At 35.8% G+C, this 21,769-nt stretch overlaps 2 protein-coding genes across 2 annotated transcripts; both read right to left on the bottom strand.

The window, feature by feature from the left end:
• Positions 1 to 64: 64 nt before the first annotated feature.
• Positions 65 to 17,407, bottom strand: LOC134839050 (acetylcholine receptor subunit beta-like 2). The gene is made up of 4 exons (XM_063854458.1): positions 16,671 to 17,407; positions 15,801 to 15,982; positions 10,461 to 10,623; positions 65 to 631 (listed from the first exon to the last, which is right to left on the bottom strand). Exons 1-4 carry the CDS (start codon positions 17,007 to 17,009, stop codon positions 65 to 67), a joined length of 1,251 nt encoding a protein of 416 aa, XP_063710528.1. The 5' UTR covers positions 17,010 to 17,407.
• A 2,413-nt stretch (positions 17,408 to 19,820) lies between these two features.
• LOC134839042 (uncharacterized) lies at positions 19,821 to 21,027 on the bottom strand. Its single transcript, XM_063854446.1, has 2 exons — positions 20,929 to 21,027; positions 19,821 to 20,249 (listed from the first exon to the last, which is right to left on the bottom strand). Exons 1-2 carry the CDS (start codon positions 21,025 to 21,027, stop codon positions 19,821 to 19,823), a joined length of 528 nt encoding a protein of 175 aa, XP_063710516.1.
• Between the last annotated feature and the right edge of the window lie 742 nt (positions 21,028 to 21,769).

Genomic DNA, 21,769 nt, shown 5'->3' with positions numbered 1-21,769 from the left:
CTATTATTGTTCAAACTGTTCCAAATCAACTTCACTATCAAGAAAGTGAGATTCAGTTGATGACTCACCCCTCTTCCTTACTCATCGAATAGAGTCTGTCTTTCATATGTTTTTCTATGCTGTTATGCGAGACAGTGCTCAACTTATTGATGCTTGTGAGAACTGTGAGTTTCAATTTTATTTTTACTTTGGAGGGTTCTTTCGGCTTCTCGGACGAGTGGTACATGAGGAGAATCATGACGCTCTGAACAACAGATGCGCTCACAGCACAGATTCCTCCGAAGAAGAACTCGGCCATAATGGGGAAGTTGACACTAGCATGGGGAATGTAGCCTCCAATCAGGCATAAATTGAGAACCAGTGCCAGTAAAATGGTAATTGAGAACCCGATTTTTTCGCCACAGTCGTTGGGTAAGTTGAACGAAATGAACGCCATGAGGCATATAAGAACAGTGGGGTACACCATGGTGTACTCGAAGTATTTGGACTGTCGGTGGAAGGCGTACTTGAACTTGAGAATGGGCACTTCGTACCCTTCCCACCCCTGCACCTCTCGGATTTTGTCCACGTAGATTAAATTCCACTCCGGATGACGGAACTTAGCAACCTCTTCTGCTGCTTCTCCAGAATACTGAAATTTATATGTGAATTAGCTCTAGTGTTGGAAATTTTAATGAAGCTTCACAAATTAGAGCAACTTTCAATGAACAGACCTAGCTCAAGCGGTTAACTGGCTTCTTGCTTTCACTAAGTACCATTCCAATTGTAATTAGGTGCTCACAGGTGCAAAATCTAATTTCATATTAAAATTTCTACGGCGAATTTAGTGTGTGATATTCTCCTGTCATTTCTAATTATGATGACAGCTAAAATATAGTTATGTTAAACGAATGATCCGGTTGAATTGGACCAAATTCTCATTTGTTAAACAAAACAAGAGGAATGCTATTTTTTTTCACCGAAGAAACTTAGAGCCCCCATCTAAAATATCTTCTGTCAAATTGTCTAGGATTTGTCACGCTTGCACAAAAACTGCTTAATTTCTTCGCTTTTTTGCTCTAGCAAGCTCAAGCGAGAGTAGTGCTATAGTACGACTATTCTTTTTTTCCAACCTAAGTCGCAAATATTGGTCGCAAATGGCGACTTTTGGGCCACTTTTACGGCATTTTTATAGCATAGGAATTGACATCCGATTAGTAATAACTTAACACAGTTGATGCTTTTTTCATTTATCGAATGAACCGAAAAAAAACTAATAATAAAAACTCGATTTCAGAAATTATCGCACACAATATATCTCGTAATATTTTTGAAAAGCATAAATTATAAACAATTTGGCTTTATGTTTTCAAATTTATTACATGAAAAGTTAGTGTCGATGACTGTTTGTTATATTCTAAATTTTCACGTGCAAAATTGAGTCTATTTAAATTTGGTCACCCTTTCGCTGCATCGCATTGGCCATTTAATAGCATATGTAGCTGCTTTATTTGCGGCTAGTGTTTACAAATTAGCAGGGCACGTTGTTCATATGCGAGGATTGGGGACTGTAAATCTCCTCTTTGTAGGATCGATTCCGCCTCAAATGTTTCATTTTTCAAGTTTTTTAAAAATATTTTTTGTTATTTCACTTTATGGAGATACTCTGTCATTTTTTCGCTAGTGTCTGCGATTTTTTACCCTTGCAGTTAGAAAGGGTGTTTTCACGCTTATTGATCTCCAATTTCGAGATCTCCTTTTTCAGCACGTAGCACGTTTAACAGTGGCTAGCGTTAATGCCTAGAATTAATTTGCTAGTGGTATTGCGTTACTGGATATACCTGTAACAAAAATTTCAGTTGTAAATTTTTAGTTGTTTTAGATTGATTTCGGCTCAATTTTTGTCGGATTATTTGCTGGTTGTTTTTTTTCTAGAAGTTTTATACAATTGATAATTAAATTCAATATCAAGAATATAACAAGGTGAAAGGCTTTTTCACGCTTTTTATACTCGCTAAAACTTGCAAATTGAAAAGAAAAAAACTTTCAAGCGATTTTTGGATTTTTTATTTCTTTTTATGGGGGTACATTTTTGTCATTTATGCTAGTGTTTACGAAGCGCAGCTTTACCTCTGTGTCAAGTTATCCAAAGATTTTTTTACCTTTGCGGTTAGAAAGTGTGCTGCAACCGGGTACTAGATTTTTCTCACATAACTAACTTTGTTCACAGAAATCGCACGTGAAAAGTTACGGGTGTTTTACTTGCACTATATATTCAAATTCAAGGATTATTCAGCGCATCAGACACAGTGGTATTACCCATGGTTGCAGCGACAAAGCTCGGGAATTCTATTCCGGTCGGGACTTTTTTTGCAAATTGGAAGTTTTTTGTTGTTTTAGACTGTCGTCTGTCTCCTTATTTTGCTCGGCTTACTTCCCGTATAAATGAATTTTTTTGAAGGTTCGGCTTCTGCCTGGTATTCCAAAAATTCTTTGTCAGTTTTCCTATGATACAGGTAAGTTTGTCCCAGAATTTTTTGGCTTATTTTGCAATGTTTATATATTTTTTTATGGGAAATGACAAAAGTTTTTTTTTCAATTTTAGAGTTGTCATTTCATATGCTTTTAGTGGTAGTCATTCATTTCTGTATAGCAAGTAGCGCAAAGCTCTGTTTCGCCTCTAAATCTTGACCTTAGTTGCCCAATTTAAGTGGATCAAAAGGGAGGAAAAACTAAATTTATCAGTATGAAAATACTGCACAAGTTTTATAAACAAGTCGCGAGTAACCAGCGAAAAGTTAAGTAGAAGAAACAAGATTGGCAAGTCGAAACTTTCTCCAGAAAGCAGTTAAATGTCTAGACTGATCATAATAATTTATGTTGAATTTTTTTTAAACGTTTTTCGAAGTAAATGACCTTTTTTTGCTCACGGTGTTTTTTATTCAGTCCCATTTCGATTTTTTATTTAATTGACAAATTTTTTTTGCACCGAGTGTTTTTTTATTCAGACCAACCAATTTTGATTTTTTTATTGATGCATTTTTGACGGAAAGGTTGCCCTGAATTGCTCGGATTGATTGTGAAGGTGGTTGATGTGCAAAAATAGTTTGCGACTGAATGAGCATTTCACTGAAGTTATTTGAGACTACGCATATATGGGGTCATCGAATGTACTACCAAAAATTGGCGGGCCAAAAAACTAGTGTGAAAAGCCTGCCTTATTTTGATGAACGAATTGGAATTGAGCGTAACAAGCGAAACAATATAGAAGAAACTGGCTTTGCAATTCAAAGCATTCCCCAAAAAGCAGTTGGTATCTAGACTGCTCCTAATAAGTTATAAAGAAAAATTTTTTTAATGTAAAAGAAAGTGAGAGAACTTTTATGCTTAGGGTGGGTTTTTTTGTCAGACCAATTTTGAGTTTTCGTATAAGCAATTATGACGACATTTTCTTCAAATTAGGTTGATATTACATTAAAAGTCGATCAAATACAAGCTGCTTAAAATTTTACAAGAATTGATTTAGTGCATTTTAATTTCCGAATTTCGGACCACAAAAATTTTTGCCCGCAAATTGGTTCATTTTAAGCTCCTTTTAGGCAATCAGGAGTTAAGCAAAAAAAAAACTGCCTGGTCAATTGTTGAGGCTCTTATGTAGACCAATTAAGTTGAGGCTCTTATGTAGATCATTTAAGTTGAGGCTCTTTTGTAGACCAATTGATTTTAAGCATCATAACTAATACAGTTTGGATCCTTTAAGGCAATTAGGACTGCGCAAAAACTGCCTGGATAAATTTGAGAAAATTATTTCACTTGCTATAGCAATTGTACTTGTAATCGGGAACTAAATATTTTTCGCGTAAACAACTTTTCTTACAAAATACGTCCTGCATTTACTTTCAAGTGCAGGCTGCGCTGACATCGCAAGCACTAAATAATCGTAGGAGCTACCAACTGCAGGCATGTATGTGTTAAAAAAAATTCTACCAAACTTTTTGAAAAAAAAATGAAAATTTTCGGATTTTTGGCTTTTGTCCTTATATCCGTCGGCTCATTCTCCGTTTTTTTTCTAAATGCAATTTTTATCATTTTCAGCCTAATTTCCAAAGTTTTTTTAATTAAACCATTTTTGCTATAACTGAAAATTGTTTTGTAATTCGTAAAAGTCTGAAGTTGAATAATTTCTTTCATTTTTTTCTAAAGTTGTTTTTGGCTATTTGGGTTTTACGCTTGGGATTAGCAAGCATTATCAAACTGGAATATATAATTTCGGGTTAACAATTAGTTTAACAGAATCACTGAATCATTTTATCTTTGGCTCATTTGAAATCAAAAGTCAGACGTTAATTCGCTCTTGTGGCAAAGAGGTTACACACCTGCCTATATCGACAAATTCTTGTCGGCTTAGGTCCCGCAGAAAGGTTCGGTTTCTTTTAAGCTTTTTGAAAGCTCTTTTTAAAGTTTCTAATGTTGCAGGTTTTTTTTTTCAGGAATTTTTGTTCGTTCTTCCAATTTTTATAACTCGCTTTGACAAAAAAAAAAACGTTTTTTTTGTTATGTTTTTTTTCTTCAAATTTTGATTTGTCTATTCATTTGGTGGTAATCATAGTCATATATTTTTGTATCGCAAGTGATGCGAAGCTCTGCTTCGCCTCTTTTAAAAACTGTTTTGACTTGTTTTAATTCGGCGTAGTTATCGTGTTTTGCACATTTTTGTGGGCAAAATTTTTTTTGATGCTTTTTAGGGATTTGGGGAGATGGGTCGTAAAAGCTTAGAAACTGAAAATTTTTTATGACAACAGTTTTGCTTACGGTGTTTGATTCAATTACTGGTTCAGCCCATTTTTCTTTCAAATGGATTGAAAGAAAAGCATTCCCCAACTATTCAAAGCATTTCCCAAAAAGCAGTTGGTATCTAGACTGCTCCTAATAAGTTATAAAGCAAAATTTTTTTGTAATGTCAAAGAAAGTGAGAGAACTTTAATGCTTAGGATGGGTTTTTTTATCAGACCAATTTTGAGTTTTCGTATAAGCAGTTATGACGAATATTTCTTCAAATTAGGTTGATACTACATCAAAAGTCGATCAAATACAAGCTGCTTAGAATTTTACAAGAATTGATTTAGTGCATTTGAATTTCCGAATTTCGGACCGAAAAATTTTGCCCGAAAATTGGTTCATTTTTGCTTCTTTTAGGCAATCAGAAGTTGGGCAAAAAAAACTGCCTGGTCAATTGTTGAGGCTCTTATGTAGACCAATTAAGTTGAGGCTCTTATGTAGACCAATTAAGTTGAGGGTCTTTTGTAGACCAATTATGTTGAGGCTCTTATGTAGACCTATTAGTTTTAAGCATCTTAACTGATACAGTTTGGATCCCTTAAGGCAATTAGGGTTGCGCAAATACTGCCTGGATAAATTTGAGAAAATTGTTTCACTTGCTATAGCAAGTGTACTTGTAATCGGGAACTAAATTTTTTCGCGTAAACAACTTTTCTTACAAAATTCGTCCTGCATTTACTTTCAAGTGCAGGCTGCGCTGACATCGCAAGCACTAAAAAATCGTAGGAGCTATCAACTGCAGGCATGTATGTGTTTAAAAAAATTTTCTACCAAACTTATTGAAAAAAAAATGAAAATTTTCGGATTCTTGGCTTTCGTCCTTATATCCGTCGGCTCATTTTCCGTTTTTTTTCTCAATGCTTTTTTTTTAATAAATTTCAGCCTAATTTCCATGGTTTTTTTTAATTAAACCATTTTTGCTATAACTGAAAGTTGTTTTGTAATTCGTAAAAGTCTGAAGTTGAATAATTTCTTTCATTTTTTTCTTAAGTTGTTTTTGGCTATTTGGGTTTTACGCTTGGGATTAGCAAGCATTATCAAACTGGAATATATAATTTCGGGTTAACAATTAGTTTAACAGAATCACTGAATCATTTTATCTTTGGCTCATTTGAAATCAAAAGTCAGACGTTAATTCGCTCTTGTGGCAAAGAGGTTACACACCTGCCTATATCGACAAATTCTTGTCGGCTTAGGTCCCGCAGAAAGGTTCGGTTTCTTTTAAGCTTTTTGAAAGCTCTGTTTAAAGTTTCTAATGTTGCAGGTTTTTTTTTCAGGAATTTTTGTTCGTTCTTCCAATTTTTATAACTCGCTTTGACAAAAAAAAAGTTTATTTTTAATTTTTATTTTCTTCAAATTTTGATTTGTCTATTCATTTGGTGGTAATCATAGTCATATATTTTTGTATCGCAAGTGATGCGAAGCTCTGCTTCGCCTCTTTTTAAAACTGTTTTGACTTGTATTAATTTGGCGTAGTCATCGTATTTTGCACATTTTTGTGGGCAACATTTTTTTTTGATGCTTTTTAGGGATTTAGGGAGATAGGTCGTGAAAGCTTAGAAGCTAAAAATTTTTTATGACAACAGTTTTGTTTACGGGGTTCGATCCAATTACTGGTTTAGCCCATTTTTCTTTCAAATGGATTGAAAGAAAATTATTTCCCAACTATTCAAAGCATTTCCCAAAAAGCAGTTGGTATCTAGACTGCTCCTAATAAGTTATAAAGCAAAAATTTTTTGTAATGTCAAAGAAAGTGAGAGAACTTTAATGCTTAGGGTGGGTTTTTTTATCAGACCAATTTTGAGTTTTCGTATAAGCAATTATGACGAAATTTTCTTCAAATTAGGTTGATATTACATCAAAAGTCGATCAAATACAAGCTGCTTAGAACTTCACAAGAATTGATTTAGAGCATTTTTATTTCCAAATTTCGGACCACAAAAACTTTTGCCCGAACATTGGTTCATTTCTGGCTCCTTTTAGGCAATCAGGAGTTAAGCAAAAAAAACTGCCTGGTCAATTGTTGAGGCTCTTATGTAGACCAATTAAGTTGAGGCTCTTATGTAGATCAATTAAGTTGAGGCTCTTATGTAGACCAATTGAGTTTAAGCATCTTAACTAATACAGTTTGGATCCTTTAAGGCAATTAGGATTGCGCAAAAACTGCCTGGATAAATTTGAGAAAATTATTTCACTTGCTATAGCAAGTGTAATTGTAATCGGGAACTAAATTTTTTTCGCGTAAACAACTTTTCTTACAAAATACGTCTTTCTTTTACTTTCAACTGCAGGCTGCGCTGACATCGCAAGCACTAAATAATCGTAGGAGCTACCAACTGCAGGCATGTATGTGTTAAAAAAAATTCTACCGAACTTATCGAAAAAAAATATGAAAATTTTCGAATTCTTGGCTTTCGTCCTTATATCCGTCGGCTCATTTTCCGTTTTTTTTTCTCAATGCAATTTTTATAATTTTCAGCCTAATTTCCAAGGTTTTTTTTATTTAAACCATTTTTACTATTACTGAAAGTTGTTTTGTAATTCGTAAAAGTCTGAAGTTGAATAATTTCATTCATTTTTTTCTGAAGTTGTTTTTGGCTATTTGGGTTTTACGTTTGGGATTAGCAAGCGTTATCAAACTGGAATATATAATTTCGGGTTAACAATTAGTTTAACAGAATCATTGAATCATTTTACCTTTGGCTCATATGAAATCAAAAGTCAGCAGACGCGATAATTTTGTAGATGCATGCGCCAGTGGTATTGAATCTTCATTGATCAAAATTTCGTCTCCTTCGATCTAATTACAGTAGCTCGCCTGCCTCAATTCGAACAAATTTTATGCGCGGGCTTGCTCACTGCATATGTGCTGTGGATATAAAACTGGTAAGAAAGCGCAGACTAAATGCGCGCAATCTGGCAGTTATGAACCACCAAAATTCACAAAAAAAACATCGGTTTTTCCTATTTTTGGTCATTTAGATCTTGAGTTCGTTCTTAAAATCAGTCAAAATCTATTACTCCTATCATCCAAAATGTCTTGAAGAAAAATTACATAAACCATATATACTCCTCGCTTTCTTCGGAGCGATATTCTTTAACACAATAACACATAATTTATTGGATTAAGCATGCAATAAGCAGCGGTTTTCTATTTAGTAAATCATATTAATCCGGTCAGCAACTATTCTAACGAACTTTTTGGCTGATTATAACAATTTTCACTTACTTGCTAGTATTGACGAGAAAAAAAAGTTCATAATTGTACAGGCCAAAAGCAAAGTAAATTTCATGGCTGCCTAAGATACCAAACCACGTTAACATCTTCGTTACCGCACCAGGTTATGCCGTGAAAGTTATTGTTGTGAAATAAATAATTTCCTGCTGAGACAACTACCGGCAGAGGCAAGACCGTTCGGTTGCTAACGCGTGGTCTTAACGGACATTTTGCGTTAGTTGCATTTTTACAATTCGTTTCTGAAGATTGCGCAAAATAACTTGCGGCTAAATAGATAAATTTCCCAAGTCGTTTTTTTTTCAGCCTAGCGGACGCGTTTGACTAGCTATGAGATCCAATTTGTCTCGCGCACTGGTGGTTCATGGATAATAATCGATTTTAGTAGATTCTCATTGTCAATCTATAAAATTCAAAATAGTTTGATTATAATTGATTAAAAATGGATTATAATCTTAATTATTATCATATGAATAAAATTCATTTTAATCGATTACTATCAATTATATTAGATTTTAATATTTTTTCGTAAATTATTCGGAAAATTTTCAGTATAAACAGTTCATTATATTCAAAATTTTAACAGCTGCTTTTGGCCTGTTACACGTTGCATCAAATAATACTAGGTTTACTTTGGCTTAGAAAATAGTTATCTTGTTTTCAAATTTACGTTTCACAATTTTTTATCTGCCTATATGTGTACACCCCCTCCCCCACTTTTTCATGGTTGAACTTGCGAAATCTGAGGTTGTAGATTCAATGGAGGTAGTGGGTGTTAAGAATCTGTCTTAGTTTAGAGGGAAGTCCCAGTTTTTCTCTATACAAAAAGTTATTGCCTTCGGAAAAGTCAATTTTGGTAATTTTTACGGTTTTTTTGATACTTTTCGACTTTTCTAGAAAACTACCCTTGCAAATCTGAAGTTTTGGGTTCAATCTAAATAATGGGTTGTGAGAAGCTGTTTTGCAGAATCAAATTTGCCCAAAAATTTTACCCAACGGTTTTGGCACTGGGAAACGTCAAGGTTTTAAAAATTTTACCGTTTTTGAAACTTTTTGGCTTTTCCCGAGAACTACCCTCCCAAATCTGAAGTTTTGGGTTCAATCTAAAGAATGGGTTGTGAGAAGTCGTTTTGCAGAATCAAATTTGCCCAAAATTTTTACCCATTGATTATGGAACTGGGAAACGTCAAGGTTTTAAATTTTTTTAACCGTTTTTCTGAAATTTTTTGGCTTTTCCCGAGAAATATCCTCCCCAATCTGAGATTTTGGGTTCAGTCGAATTATTGGGATATATAAAGCTACCCTGTAAAATTGACTCGATAGCTAGCCTAGCACTACTGATATCAAGGGCTTAATCGAAACAACAGGTTGTTGAAAACCTACCTTAATAATTGGCTTCGCCATCAAAAATATGGCCATCAAAAAAACTTTTGACCCCTTCTTCGACTGTCCATAAAAACCGCCCTTTCAAGTCTGGGTGACTCCTCTTTTGTTAGAAATTTTTTTTTTTTGTGAAGAGGAGACTCCTTATTTTTTGTAAGAAAAATGTTATGTCCTTAGAAAAATTCCAATTTCTCGAAAATTTTTACTTTTCTAACATAAGTAGAGAAATAACTAAGGTTTTGGGCAAAGTCCGCTTTCGAAACTACTCATTTTATCCGACATCAGTATAGCAAATTCAAAAATATCAATTATGTACGTCCAGCCTTAGCTGGACCCATAGTCCTTTTATCGAGACATGCCAAAGTTTTGGTTAACCTAGTTTTTCAACGTTTTTCATCCTTTTTCGACTACTCTTTTTTTTGTTTGTGTTTGATCGCAAATAATACAAAGCTCCACATCGCCTTTGTGTCTAATTTAGTAACATCATTGGGTAATTTAGTAACATCATAATGACAACATTTTAGACAACGTTTTCCATAATCGATTTTTATCCATGAAATTCCGGTGCGGGGGGCTGCTCGTAGACGACGAAACACAAACAACTAATTCTGCGTATTTAACATGCGGAGGTAACGCACATACTTGGGACAATGGCGTTCGATTTAGGTCCGGCCAGGACCTGCAACTAATTAGCTTTCGTATTATCATGTCCTTATTGTTATCGGATTAGTTAACGCATAGATTTTCTGGCAGAAATCTTATGATTTTTGTTTTTTTTTTCTACGAAATTATTAAGTTTTTCCCTATTCATTTTGGAAGCTTATGTTCGGTTATTACATATGATGCTGCATGTAATTTGATGATTTTTGGAAAAAGTTTGCTAGAAACAATTTCCTTTCAAATTATTTTGGTCACTATTTTGTTGCAAGTGGCGGGAAGCCGGGCTGTGCTTGTCTACGAAGATGCAATTAGAGTGAGGTGGATATGAGAAACCTGATACGAGTGTGTTAAAGTTAATACTCACATCCTCCATGAACTCAAGGTTGATTTCGCTTCCGAGCATGCGCCAGGAGCTAAGATCCAGGTAGCATGTCTGGATGTCGTAGGGAAAGTAGCGAACATCCATATTGCAACGAGTAGTCTTCAGCAATGGGATCTGCCACAACACTTTCCCCATCCAATTCACTCTGCAAATGCGTACTATGATTGTTCAAACTGTTCCAAATCAACTTCACTATCAAGAAAGTGAGATTCAGTTGATGACTCACCCCTCTTCCTTACTCATCGAATAGAGTCAAAAAAAAAATTCGTAAGGCCCATTCACTGTCGAGAAGAGATTATCAATAACTAGGAGTTAGTAGAGCGCGCTAAATTTTGTCCAATTTTCTTTGGGTCAGAGAGTTTGCCAGCTTTTTTTTCGATCAATGAAATAATGTTTTTCCATTAGTTGCGGTTCCGTTTTAATTTTTAGACTCTAATACCACCCTCTGGAATTTAACATGGAATTTTTTTTCTGGAGCGATCCAATTCCTTTTCATTCAACTTGCTTTTGTTTCATTAAAACTGGTCAGTTGATACTTGATCCCTTTTCAAGTCTATAATTTGATAGCTCATTAGCTATAAGGCACTACCAGTTTTGAAATGTAGGAGTGAGCTCATTTTCAGAAAGTGCTGCAGAAAATTTTAGTGGCCTCTATTTTCAGGAGGCCTCATTTCAAAATGAGAATGTCAAATGATTTGAATCCCATGAAGATGTTTGTGCGTAACTGCAACCGTCTGATGGAAATGAATGGGACAGGAATCTTAGAAGCCACTGACATCTAATTTAGCATCCCTTTTCTCAACAATTATATGAACAATTAGAAAATTTTTAGGTCATGTTCTGCTTTAGATCAGGTGTTTTAGATCATGTGTATCAATCACTATGCAAAGATCATGTGTATCTATCACTCAGTGCTCAATGTCAGGGCTTCAGAAAGGGCTCTTCTCCACTTTCCGCATTTCAAATTTTCAATTTCATACTTATTTCACGTGATTTTGCGGCTATATGCGTCATGCTACATGCGAATATACGGTATGAAGAATGTACAGCTAATCTTTTCACAATAATTATTTTGTTCACCATGCAAAGTTTCATTAGTTATGACTACGCAGAATAAGTTTTTCAAAATTCAAGTGTGGGGGTGAAAATGGAAAAAGCCCCCGAAAATTTCAGTAGCTTCGATTTTTGCAGGTCTTATTTCAAACTGAAATTCAATAAATTTCATCAAAAGAGTTGCACTTTCATTTTTCACACTTTTTCTGTTCTTTTTTTACCTTGTTATGGGCTTAATCATAAATAAAAAAGCAATGTCCTGTACATGGTGGATATTTGGCTGTGTACAAAAAATGGCCTGATTTTTTTCCCCAGTACCTCCTTGATTTTTTCTGAAATTCAATATTTGACAGTCTTCTGAAAATGATTTTTCATGTGATAAACTGCATTAAAATGTGCCAGCGTGAACATTTCTTACATGCAAATTGCCGTATGAACAGCTTTTGAACTTTTTTTTGTAACTTTACGATGGGGTGCAAAACTGGTAAAGACCTCAAAAGATGAGTTCTGTCGGGTCAGCAAATTAGAAGCAGAGTAACAAGTTATTCCACAGACAAATACACTCGAGAGATTTATAATATTATAGATTTTCCCTTGTTATCTGTTTACTCTCATCTATTTAAGCAACTATAACCCTTAATTGTTAAAGAGGTTTTGATCTCTACACCTGCGAAAGTCTAGTTTATCGGGAACTAGACTTTTTCCCGTAAACAAATTTTCTTACAAATTTTCATTTTGCTTTGTTATGGAATCTTCATAACTCTCAGGTTCCTTTGCGCTTGTCATAGACGTAACTCAGTCACCTTTGCACACATATTTTAGGGATTCGAATCCCGGCTGGACCTTGTTTTTTTTCCAGTATTTATGCAATTGAAAAAAAATCCGGTAAAAATTGTTTTGTCGGGCTTTCGTTTATCTGCTCAAGTATTGTCGGCTTAGTTGGCACATCACGTTTTTCTTGTGCTGTAATTAAGTATCATAGTTGTTCCAAGTGTTGTTAATTGTATTTTCATGGAGGACTTGAAAATTTTTGAAGTTTTTTTTTAATGTTTTTTTTTCGGCTGAGCTGTGTCTGCTCAAAGATTGTGGGCTTTGTTTCCGCTTGATAAGTGTTGTTCCGTTGCTTCCGCTTCAAAAGTATTGTCCCGTCAGATGTTTGCCTTGAATTCCTGTTTGTTAAAAACAGGTTTCATGAAAGTCTATGGGATTGGGTTTTTTATTGTTTCTTTTTTGAGACGCTTTGGAAATTTTTTTTCACATTACGAGGCCAAACTGTGCATTTTGTGCATTGTAAGCGGATTCCGCAACAAGGACGCTCCCTTTATTCTTCTTTTGTTCTTTACTGTCCTTTGATCGTTCCGACAAATTTTTCACATTTTAAAGACTTGTCTCTGGAATCCAGGAACATAAAGACACAAAATTGTGCTCCTATCCAGTGCACAGTTTGGCCTCGTAATGCACTTCAAAAATTTGTTTTTCTCGAAAAATTTTACACTGATTTGCAGGGATATCAATGCAAAGATCGCCTACTCCCCTCTGTCCCTGTATACTGTCCTAGTCTCTTTTTACTTTACCCCTCTATCTAAAGCCTTCGACAAAGTCTGTGGGGGTAATATTACGCCCCTATTTTTAATTTTTTGTTTATTTTTGTCGAAAACGACCCCACCCCAAATCTGAGATTTTGGTTTTTATGAATAAAACAGATTGGAAAAGCTTTAGTGATTTAGCGGCCACTCACAAATTTTTTACACAAAAATTTATCGCCCTCGGTAAAATCAAATTTTTGATTTTTTGAACGTTTTTTGATACTTTTCGATTTTTCTCAAACTACTTTTGCTAGTCTGAGACTTTCGATTCAATCTAATTGTGAGAAATGGTTTTGCAGAAGCGAGGTTATGGCACTCGGAAATGAAAAATTTTGAAAAGTTTCCTATTTTTTTAATTGAAATTTGAAGTTTTATCAAAATTTACCCTCTCGTATCTGAGATTTTGAGTTCAATTCAAAAAAACAGGTCGTGGGAAGCTTCTTTGCTTACTCTGTTACGTCCAATTTTTTCAACACAAAAGTTATGGCCCTCGAAAATCAAACTTTTTTGGATTTTCTCGATAACTGCCATTCCCAATCTGATTTTCTGGGTACAATCGAAATTACTGTTTGCATCGACAGTTTTTGGATTTTTCTCGATAACTAATCTTTCACATCTGTTCTTATAATTTTATGAGAAACAACAGGTTTGTTTTGTATTGCAAGTGGTGCGATACAAAGCAAACATATTGCCTCTGTGTTCAATTGAAAATCTCTTAGTTTTTCTGTTTACATGAGGTCGGAATGTGCTAATTAATGAGCTTCTGTTTCCATTGTAGGTCATTCGATTAAGAACATTAAAATGAATTGGTTTTCTTAGAAACGGTTGATTGAGTCATTAGTTTTCCATAAGGATGTTGCGCATAAAAATGGGAGTCCGACTACTATTTTAGTTCAGATCCTTATGTGTTAGTGGAGTTCTTGTAACGTTGATAATTTTAACCTCAAATGACGGATTCAAAGACTTTGTGCATTAACTGTGAACAGTGGACGCCTCCTTATTTACTACTCACTTGCAGCCCATGTTCCAAAAAGAAGAAAGTGAAACAAGTATTCTGTGAGAAATGTGTATTGAATCACGCACAGCAGGGACACAAAATCAAAGACTGGAAAGGAAACAAGGTGGAAAAAGACACTTTGTGTCTTGCAGACACAAGTGTAACAGGGCATTCAGCAGAGTCTACGCCGCATAAATTAGTATCTAAACAGGTTGTCAACGGTCAATTAAACTTCCGAACCTTGAATACAGTGACCGACTTTTTCGGAGAGAATTACCAAGTTAGAGTCACTGGTGGCGATTCAGTCGAGGTGCGACGTTTTTCAGTTCTGGAACCCGACGCAGAAAGATTAATAGAATAGGTAGCATTGAAGGCGCAAGTTGTGTGCAAAGGATTATGGGATCATGCAATAGGGACTTCAACGCAGTTGCTTTGACCTGGAACAAGACTGCGTTTTTGGTTAACAATCGAGACAAAGTGGTCCGTCCTCTAGACTACCCTGTTATGCACAATGATGTACTGCATGTATACTCAGTAGAATGGACGAAGTATGATTGGTGTTATTGGGATGACGAAAAAAAGCAAGTCGTGTTCAGTCAAAATTTAGACTACAAGATTCCCTTTTCGTCTAAACCATCAATTAAAATGTCTTCGGTTAATTGGCTGATGTGCTTAATTGACCAATCGTCAAACGATATATACAATTTTGATCTTCTGGAGAACAAGCACGAGTGCATTCAACTGGCAGTTCACAAAGTGGAAAACATTGACTGTGTTTTAAACTTAAGGATAGATTTGTTTGTTATGCGGTCTCTTCAAGATAGGAGTTTGACTGTTTTGAGAAATAAAGAGAACGGATGGACTGTCTCTAAAATCGAGCATTGGGAAGATGACACTCGTGTCATGTCAAATTTAGTCTTAGGATCTGGGATGAAATTCTTGCCAGCCGCGTATCTTAAAGATGCGAAGCAAAGGAAGAAAGAGAAAAAGAAACACCTGATAGACCAAAAAATGAACGTTTTCCTCGTCAGACTTTAAAGTCTACTTACTGAATCAAAAATTATTTGAAATAAAATCTATCCTAAATGGAAAATATTACACATGCGCAGAGATTTATTTTAATAGACATAAAATTGGGTTTAGGTAAGTGTTGTAATTTGTAAGGCTCTTCTTGCAGACTGCTTATCTTTTACTTGTAGAATTAGTACTCCTAATCCTCTTTTTCAACCGGAGAAATAAACATGAAGTAGTAAGTGTCAATTGTTGAAGAGTCTAGTAAAGTCGCTGTTACTGCGCCTTCAAATGCTTTTGCAGTCTATTTTTTTTTTATGTTTCTCCGCTTGCGGTTGTCGTGGGCTCAATTATGTACAAAGATGTAATTATGTTCTCAGAAGGTAGTTTAAATGAAATATGCATTTTTTGCTGAACTCTTCTTGTCGTTTTTTCTTGTATTAGTAGTTAATCATAATAATTTTAATCAGAATCAAAGCAAGTCCGTCTTATTTAAAAAAAAATTTCGACAGGTTTTCTGGTGAAATTACTACGAAAGAAGTACGTTTCCTATTTCTAACAAAGAGTGCGTTTCCTATTTCTTACATTATTCTCTGTCAGAAGCAGTAAAACGTTAGGTTGTAAAAATACAAGTGAGCCAAACTTGGGATGAACTTTTTACGTGGAATTTATTACCTGACTGGCAGTGCAGTGATCTCCTTGAGGTGTTCGAAGTTGTCCACTGAGTTGATGAACATGACGTCAGGGATCCAGATGTCATTTGGGTTCAGCATGGTGTATCTGCCCCCGTATTTGTCGTAGTCCCACTGGAGTCCATCATCGACCCACTGCTGCCACAGACAGATCGAAAACTGCACCTGAAAACAGGTTGCTGCCCAATTAGCACAACGTGTTCTAACAATATTCTTTAAATAGCTACTTAAACAGTTAAAAAGTTTAAATAAATAAGTTTTTCAATTTTTCTGAATGTTTGTTTTGATCCCTTAAGTGCAAAATTGAACGATACTTTTTGCTTTCAGCTAGCTTTTCCCAATAGATACAAAGTCAAGTAGGGGGTGTCCCTTATGACGGAGGGACCGAATGGTGGAAAACTAATTTAAGCCAATCAGAATTGAGTGCTCAAAAAAATTCAAACTAAGTTATTGAATCTAGACCAAAGTTAAAATTGACCGATTACAAATTTGACGAATTTAAATTTTGTCAGATCTAGGATGCATTGGAAAATACTATTTACTTGAAAGATTCCGATTATTGAAAAAAAAACTTTTTTTTTCGATATCTGCACGAATTATTCACCAAAGCTTTGCTGTACTGCTAAAATTTATTTTCTTAGTTTGACTTCGATTTTGTGACAAAAAACATTGAGCAAATAGGAACGTCTAACGGTTCTGATTGATTGAAAAGTTTCGATCATTCGGTTCATCCATTATAGAAATAGCCCCAAGCCAAGTGCAACACACCACTTATCGAGGATAATCCCGAAAAAAGGCTTAAGTGTAAAGTAGACAAAACATTTCTGATCCCACTACGGGTCACGTTACTTACCTGTGATGACTTGACATCGACGTTGACCAACTGCTTTATTCGAATGTCGAAGTAGATATTCACTGTCTGGCTCTGGTTTAGCCTTGGTCGGACGACCTTCGTGTAGTTGCCCAGTAGCTCTTGTACGAGTCTTTGTGCGCGAATTTGAGGCGAAGGAGTTGTAGACCGGGAGGCGTCGCTCTCACTCCTCCTGGTTCTCCTTTCATTGTCTCCGTTGCTTGTGCGATTCCTGGATACTGAGTTTTGCTTGCCCCGCTTGCGAACTTTGCATTCGACGAAACTACTGAAGAGCGCAATCAATAACAATGAACAAATACAAAAATCGAAAGAAGGTTTCATATTTTAAATATATTTGCGCTCTTATCTTCAAAATATTCAATAAAAAATAGACATATTTGAAATTGCTAGCTCTAAAGAAAAACACTAATGAATTTTAAGTATACAGCAAATAGAACTTCCGACTCAAATAGAAGTTTTCACTCTAATTAGAAAGTTTCTACTCTAAAAGTTGAATTGAGGGCAGAATTTAGACCCAAAATGACAGCCAGTTATAAATTAGGCAATGAAGCGGGTGCAATATATCAGTCCTCGAAATTTGTTTCTTCACTAGCTGCGATAGATTGATTTTCCTAGGTAGAATTGGAAGCCAAAACATTTTGTGCATGGTATGTTTACTAGCCGCTGAATACAACTGGAAAAATTTATTCCGAACAACAGTAGTATAAAGAGTAAGTTGTTTGACCAGAAAACTTCAAGCCAATACGGAATTCAAAGGAGACGTTTTCTCGAGCCCAGTTTTGTTTTATTGAATTGCATATTTCTGTTTGCTGGCCGCACGGGATTGTTTGTGTGCTTAAATTGTCCTCAATTGCACGTTAATATGAGCCATTAAGTGACCGTTTCTTATTTGAAGAAATATGGTTTTGCTTTTAGCTTCCTTGTTCTGTCCTCTGATTTCGGGAGAAAAAACGAAGGGTACATATTGCTAATTACTGCAATAGGAGATACCTTCATCGAGTTCTTTATAAGGGTTAGTTGAGAGCGGCATCGGATTCTTGGCCTTGAGTAGCTTTTAACATCGCCCTGTTTGCTTCGACTACTGCCGACCTCATGTTTAAGTTAGTTCCAAAAACTCAATATGGACACAATATTATCCTGTGGCTGAGCAAGTTCAGGAAGTTTCTTTATTGGGTTTATTGTAATAAACTATAATAAGTAACTTTCACTCCATTAACTAGTGCGAGAAGGAAAAACAGCAGACCAGTTTCGTGTGGCGATAGTCCATTGCAATAGTTATCATTGGTAGCATTTAAAAAAGCGACAATTCGACGTAGAGCAACTTACCATAATAGATTGAATTGCAATGAATCCTGATGTAATTGACAATTGGAAAGGCATTATTATCATAAAGTATTTGCCATACAAACGCGCTTTGTTTCAGAGAAGCGTTCAACTTGATATTAAGGGTTTATAGTTTTAGACAAGACCGCTCGTGCATCAGGGCAAACCCCTGAATGTTTCGACTGTACCTTAATTCATATCGAATAGTTTTGGGAAACGAAAATTTTGAAAACCTTTAAATTTTGGACAATATCAAAGTGTGAAAATTTAAGTCGTACTGATAGCCTCAATTCAATTTGTAACGACTTTGCTGTGCAGGATAGATCGCCACTCATCAATAATTTGCATTACGCTCTCAGCATCATGAATAAACTCTTCGAAGCGCACATAATTTAATCCAGAACATGGCCACTTATCCAAATTTTAAACCCCCAGAAGTTCAACAAAAATTATCGAAGGTGAAATATCTTTTTATTTTGAACTGAAGAAATAGATATCTTCAATGGGGTATCAAAATTTTTTTGATGAAAACTATCATTTCAAATGGCGAAAATTGACTGACTAAAAAACCCACCGAGCAGAAATATACCGTGTTCTTCGAAAGTCAAAACAATAGGGAAATATTGTTAACTCCTTTGCAAGTGACAATACACCTACGGCGAAATGTCAACTGCATTCTTATTTCAGGTCCACATAAGCATCACTCAGTTTTGAGCAAAACTATTGCGCGTGAAAACTCTTGGTTCAAATTATGTCCCTCTCTCCTTGTCTTAGTTATCTTAATCTTTAAAGGAAAAGAGATAGACAATCATGATTAGGACTTAAATTAATTAGTCGGGACAAAGATCTTACGAGCGGAGATCAGTTTTTTTATGTAGAAAATGCTTTTATCCGGGGGTTGGCCATTCCTTACAAGCTATGATTTGTTAAAAGTTTCAAGTTTATTTTTCGTACCAGGTCAAAAAGTCCAGGAATTCATGTCATTTTATAATAAGGCAGTCTCACGTAATTGGCGATGCTGAAGTAAACAGCTTCATTTAGAGCTATTTTCCGAACTCAGTAAGTTTATATGTTCAATGGGGTATAAAAAATATTGTTGAAACTTTCAATCGGTGAAAATTCACTGAATAAAAAAAACACACCGAGCATGAATTTTACTTTTTCTTCGAAAGTCGAAACAAAAACAAAAAATTGTTAATTTCCTCGCAAATGACGATAGACATACGGCAAATTCTCAACTGAACTCTAGCTTCAGGTCCACAAAAGCAGAACACAATTTGAAAACTATTACGTGGGAAAATTCGTGGCTCAATTTTTGGCCTTGTTTCAATGTCTTAAATATAATAATCTATAAAGGAGAGATGAACAATCATGATTAAGACTTAATTCAATTAGTCAGAACAAAGTTCTTACGAGCGGAGATTTTGAACAAATTAGAAACTTTTAAGACGTAGAAAAAAGTAATTTATCCGGGCTATTACGGGTTGGCTTAACCTTACGAGCTATGATTAGTTATAAATTTCTAGTTTGTTTTCGTACCAGGTCAAAATGTCAAGGAACTTATGTCATTTTATAAAAAAAAAACAGTCTGAAATATTTGGCGATAGTTGCCTACCAGGTCAAAATGTTTAGGAATTCATATATTTTCATATTAAAGCAGTCTCAAGTATTTGGCTACGGTGGATATATTCAATGGGGTATAAAAATATTTTGTTGAAAACTTTTAAACGGCTAAAATTGACTGAATAAAAACACCAGACATTTTATAAAACTTCCTTTTTCTTCAAAAGTCGGAACAAAAAGGAAATTTTAAAAACTTTCATCTATTCTCGGAATGGGATAAGCATCCTTCACCGTGACGGAATTCAGATATCGAAAGTCACAACAGAATCTCAATTGGTCTCCTATCTTTTTGGCCATCACTACTCCACACGCCCACGATCCAATCATGTCATACTCTAGTAAAGTTTCAATTTCTTTTCTACATGCATCCGATTTGTGTGGGGTCATGTGTCTGTGTGGTATCGCCGACTCTTCTAGTTCTAGTTTGTGCTCAATAAAATTACAGCACGCCTGGGCATCTTTCTCTTCGGTTACTGCCTTCACACATTTCGCCAACAAGTCAATACTTATCACGTCCTTGTACTGCAAGTCATTCTCTGCCTGTCTATTCCTAGTATTTTGCGCAGCCGCACTCTCTAAATTGTGTTTTGGGTGACTCTGATTTTTCACTGTTTCCTAAAACAGGGGACAACTCACTCTGAAGTGACCTTCTTGATTACAAAAGAAGCATCTCACGCCAATCTTGATGATCAAGCCACTATAGAGCTCATGTTCTTCAATCTGATTCTTGTCATCTTCATCATCTTCATCTGGTTTTTAACATACGCTTTTCATTCGTTGTTTTTAGGAGGTGCAATCCGCTACGTGATGGTCTGCCAATCCACAATTCGCTCTTGACCTTTGCTTTTCTATGTCGTCTTTCTGCTTGTACCACGTCGACCTTTATTTTTGGCTTCCCCCTTGCGGAGTTCGACCTTCTGAAAATGGATAATTCTTCGTTTTCGTTAACATGTACTCTCTAGATTTCTGTCTCATCTCTTCTGGGTTTGGTGCGTTATTTTTGGATAGCTTATAGTATGTCGCCAACATTGTTTTTATGTCGTCAGTTTTCATCCCATCGAAGAATTTTTAAGCAATGCTAAATTTCCTCCTGTTGGCTGATTCATCCGGACCACTTATTCTTCTCGAGCTCTCTAGGTTGTCCAGAACTCGATCTATCGACTCGTCATCTCTCTGTCTTCTTTTTTCAAATCTCATCATGGCTTGATGCCCCCTTCATTCCGGATCCGAAACGATTCAACAGATTCTGGAAAATCTTGTCAGCAGTGTCACGTTCTTATTCCCTCTTGGCTACCACGCTCTTCTTCACTGCAGTGCCCTCCAGGTTGCTTAGTATCGCTGTGCAGGTCTGTATTTCAACATTCAAGTTATCTTGCTCTAGGTGTAGTCTCATTACCTCAACCTTGGTATGTATGCGATTCGTCTTTAAACTCATTTGTTTTCTTGAAGGTCTTTCTCGATTTTCCTCCTCCTCTGTCGCTCGACTCCGTGTTCCTCTTGGCAAATGCTTCTAATGTCCTATACATTATTTCCCAAGTGTTTGCCCATGTCATGACATCCGGTTTTATACTGGTATGTGGTCCGAATCGGTTGGTCTCCTTGTTGAGTTTAACACTCCTCCCTTTGTAGCCGTTTCTGTCATCCCTGACCCTATGCTGTTGAGCATCTGAGGTAATGGTGTAGATTCTTGCATCTTGCGTTGGGGTTCCACAAAGTCCACCCTTGCACCTGGTTGCTTCTTCGATTTTTCTGATGCCGTTTTCTCTTGAGTGATAGAATTTCTCAAGAGCGCATCCAACATGGACTGTTTGGCACAGGAGCTCTCGGCTTGGTCTCTGCTCATGGTGTCCATTCTCGTCTCTAGATACCATAATTTGTCGTTTACGGTTTCATACCGCTTTTTCTTTTCCTCCATATGCATCATGATATACTTTTCCCTTTCCTTGTCAGTCGTCTCCACTCTTTCAGCCATCTATTGTAGCTTCTCTTCAGCTGCCCTCGCTTGGTTGAAGTAGTTGTCAAGGTTCTCATTTTTATTATGTTGGACCATTTCCTCATTTCCTCATTTCCTGACAGTCCTCCTCGCTGGACTTGAGTTTTTTTTCTCGGTTCCAACTTTAGCATCAAGTCCTCCA

Source organism: Symsagittifera roscoffensis, chromosome 1 (genome assembly GCF_963678635.1).
Source record: "Symsagittifera roscoffensis chromosome 1, txSymRosc1.1, whole genome shotgun sequence".
NCBI lineage: Eukaryota > Metazoa > Xenacoelomorpha > Acoela > Convolutidae > Symsagittifera > Symsagittifera roscoffensis.
This window is presented reverse-complemented; position numbering and strand designations above follow the sequence as displayed.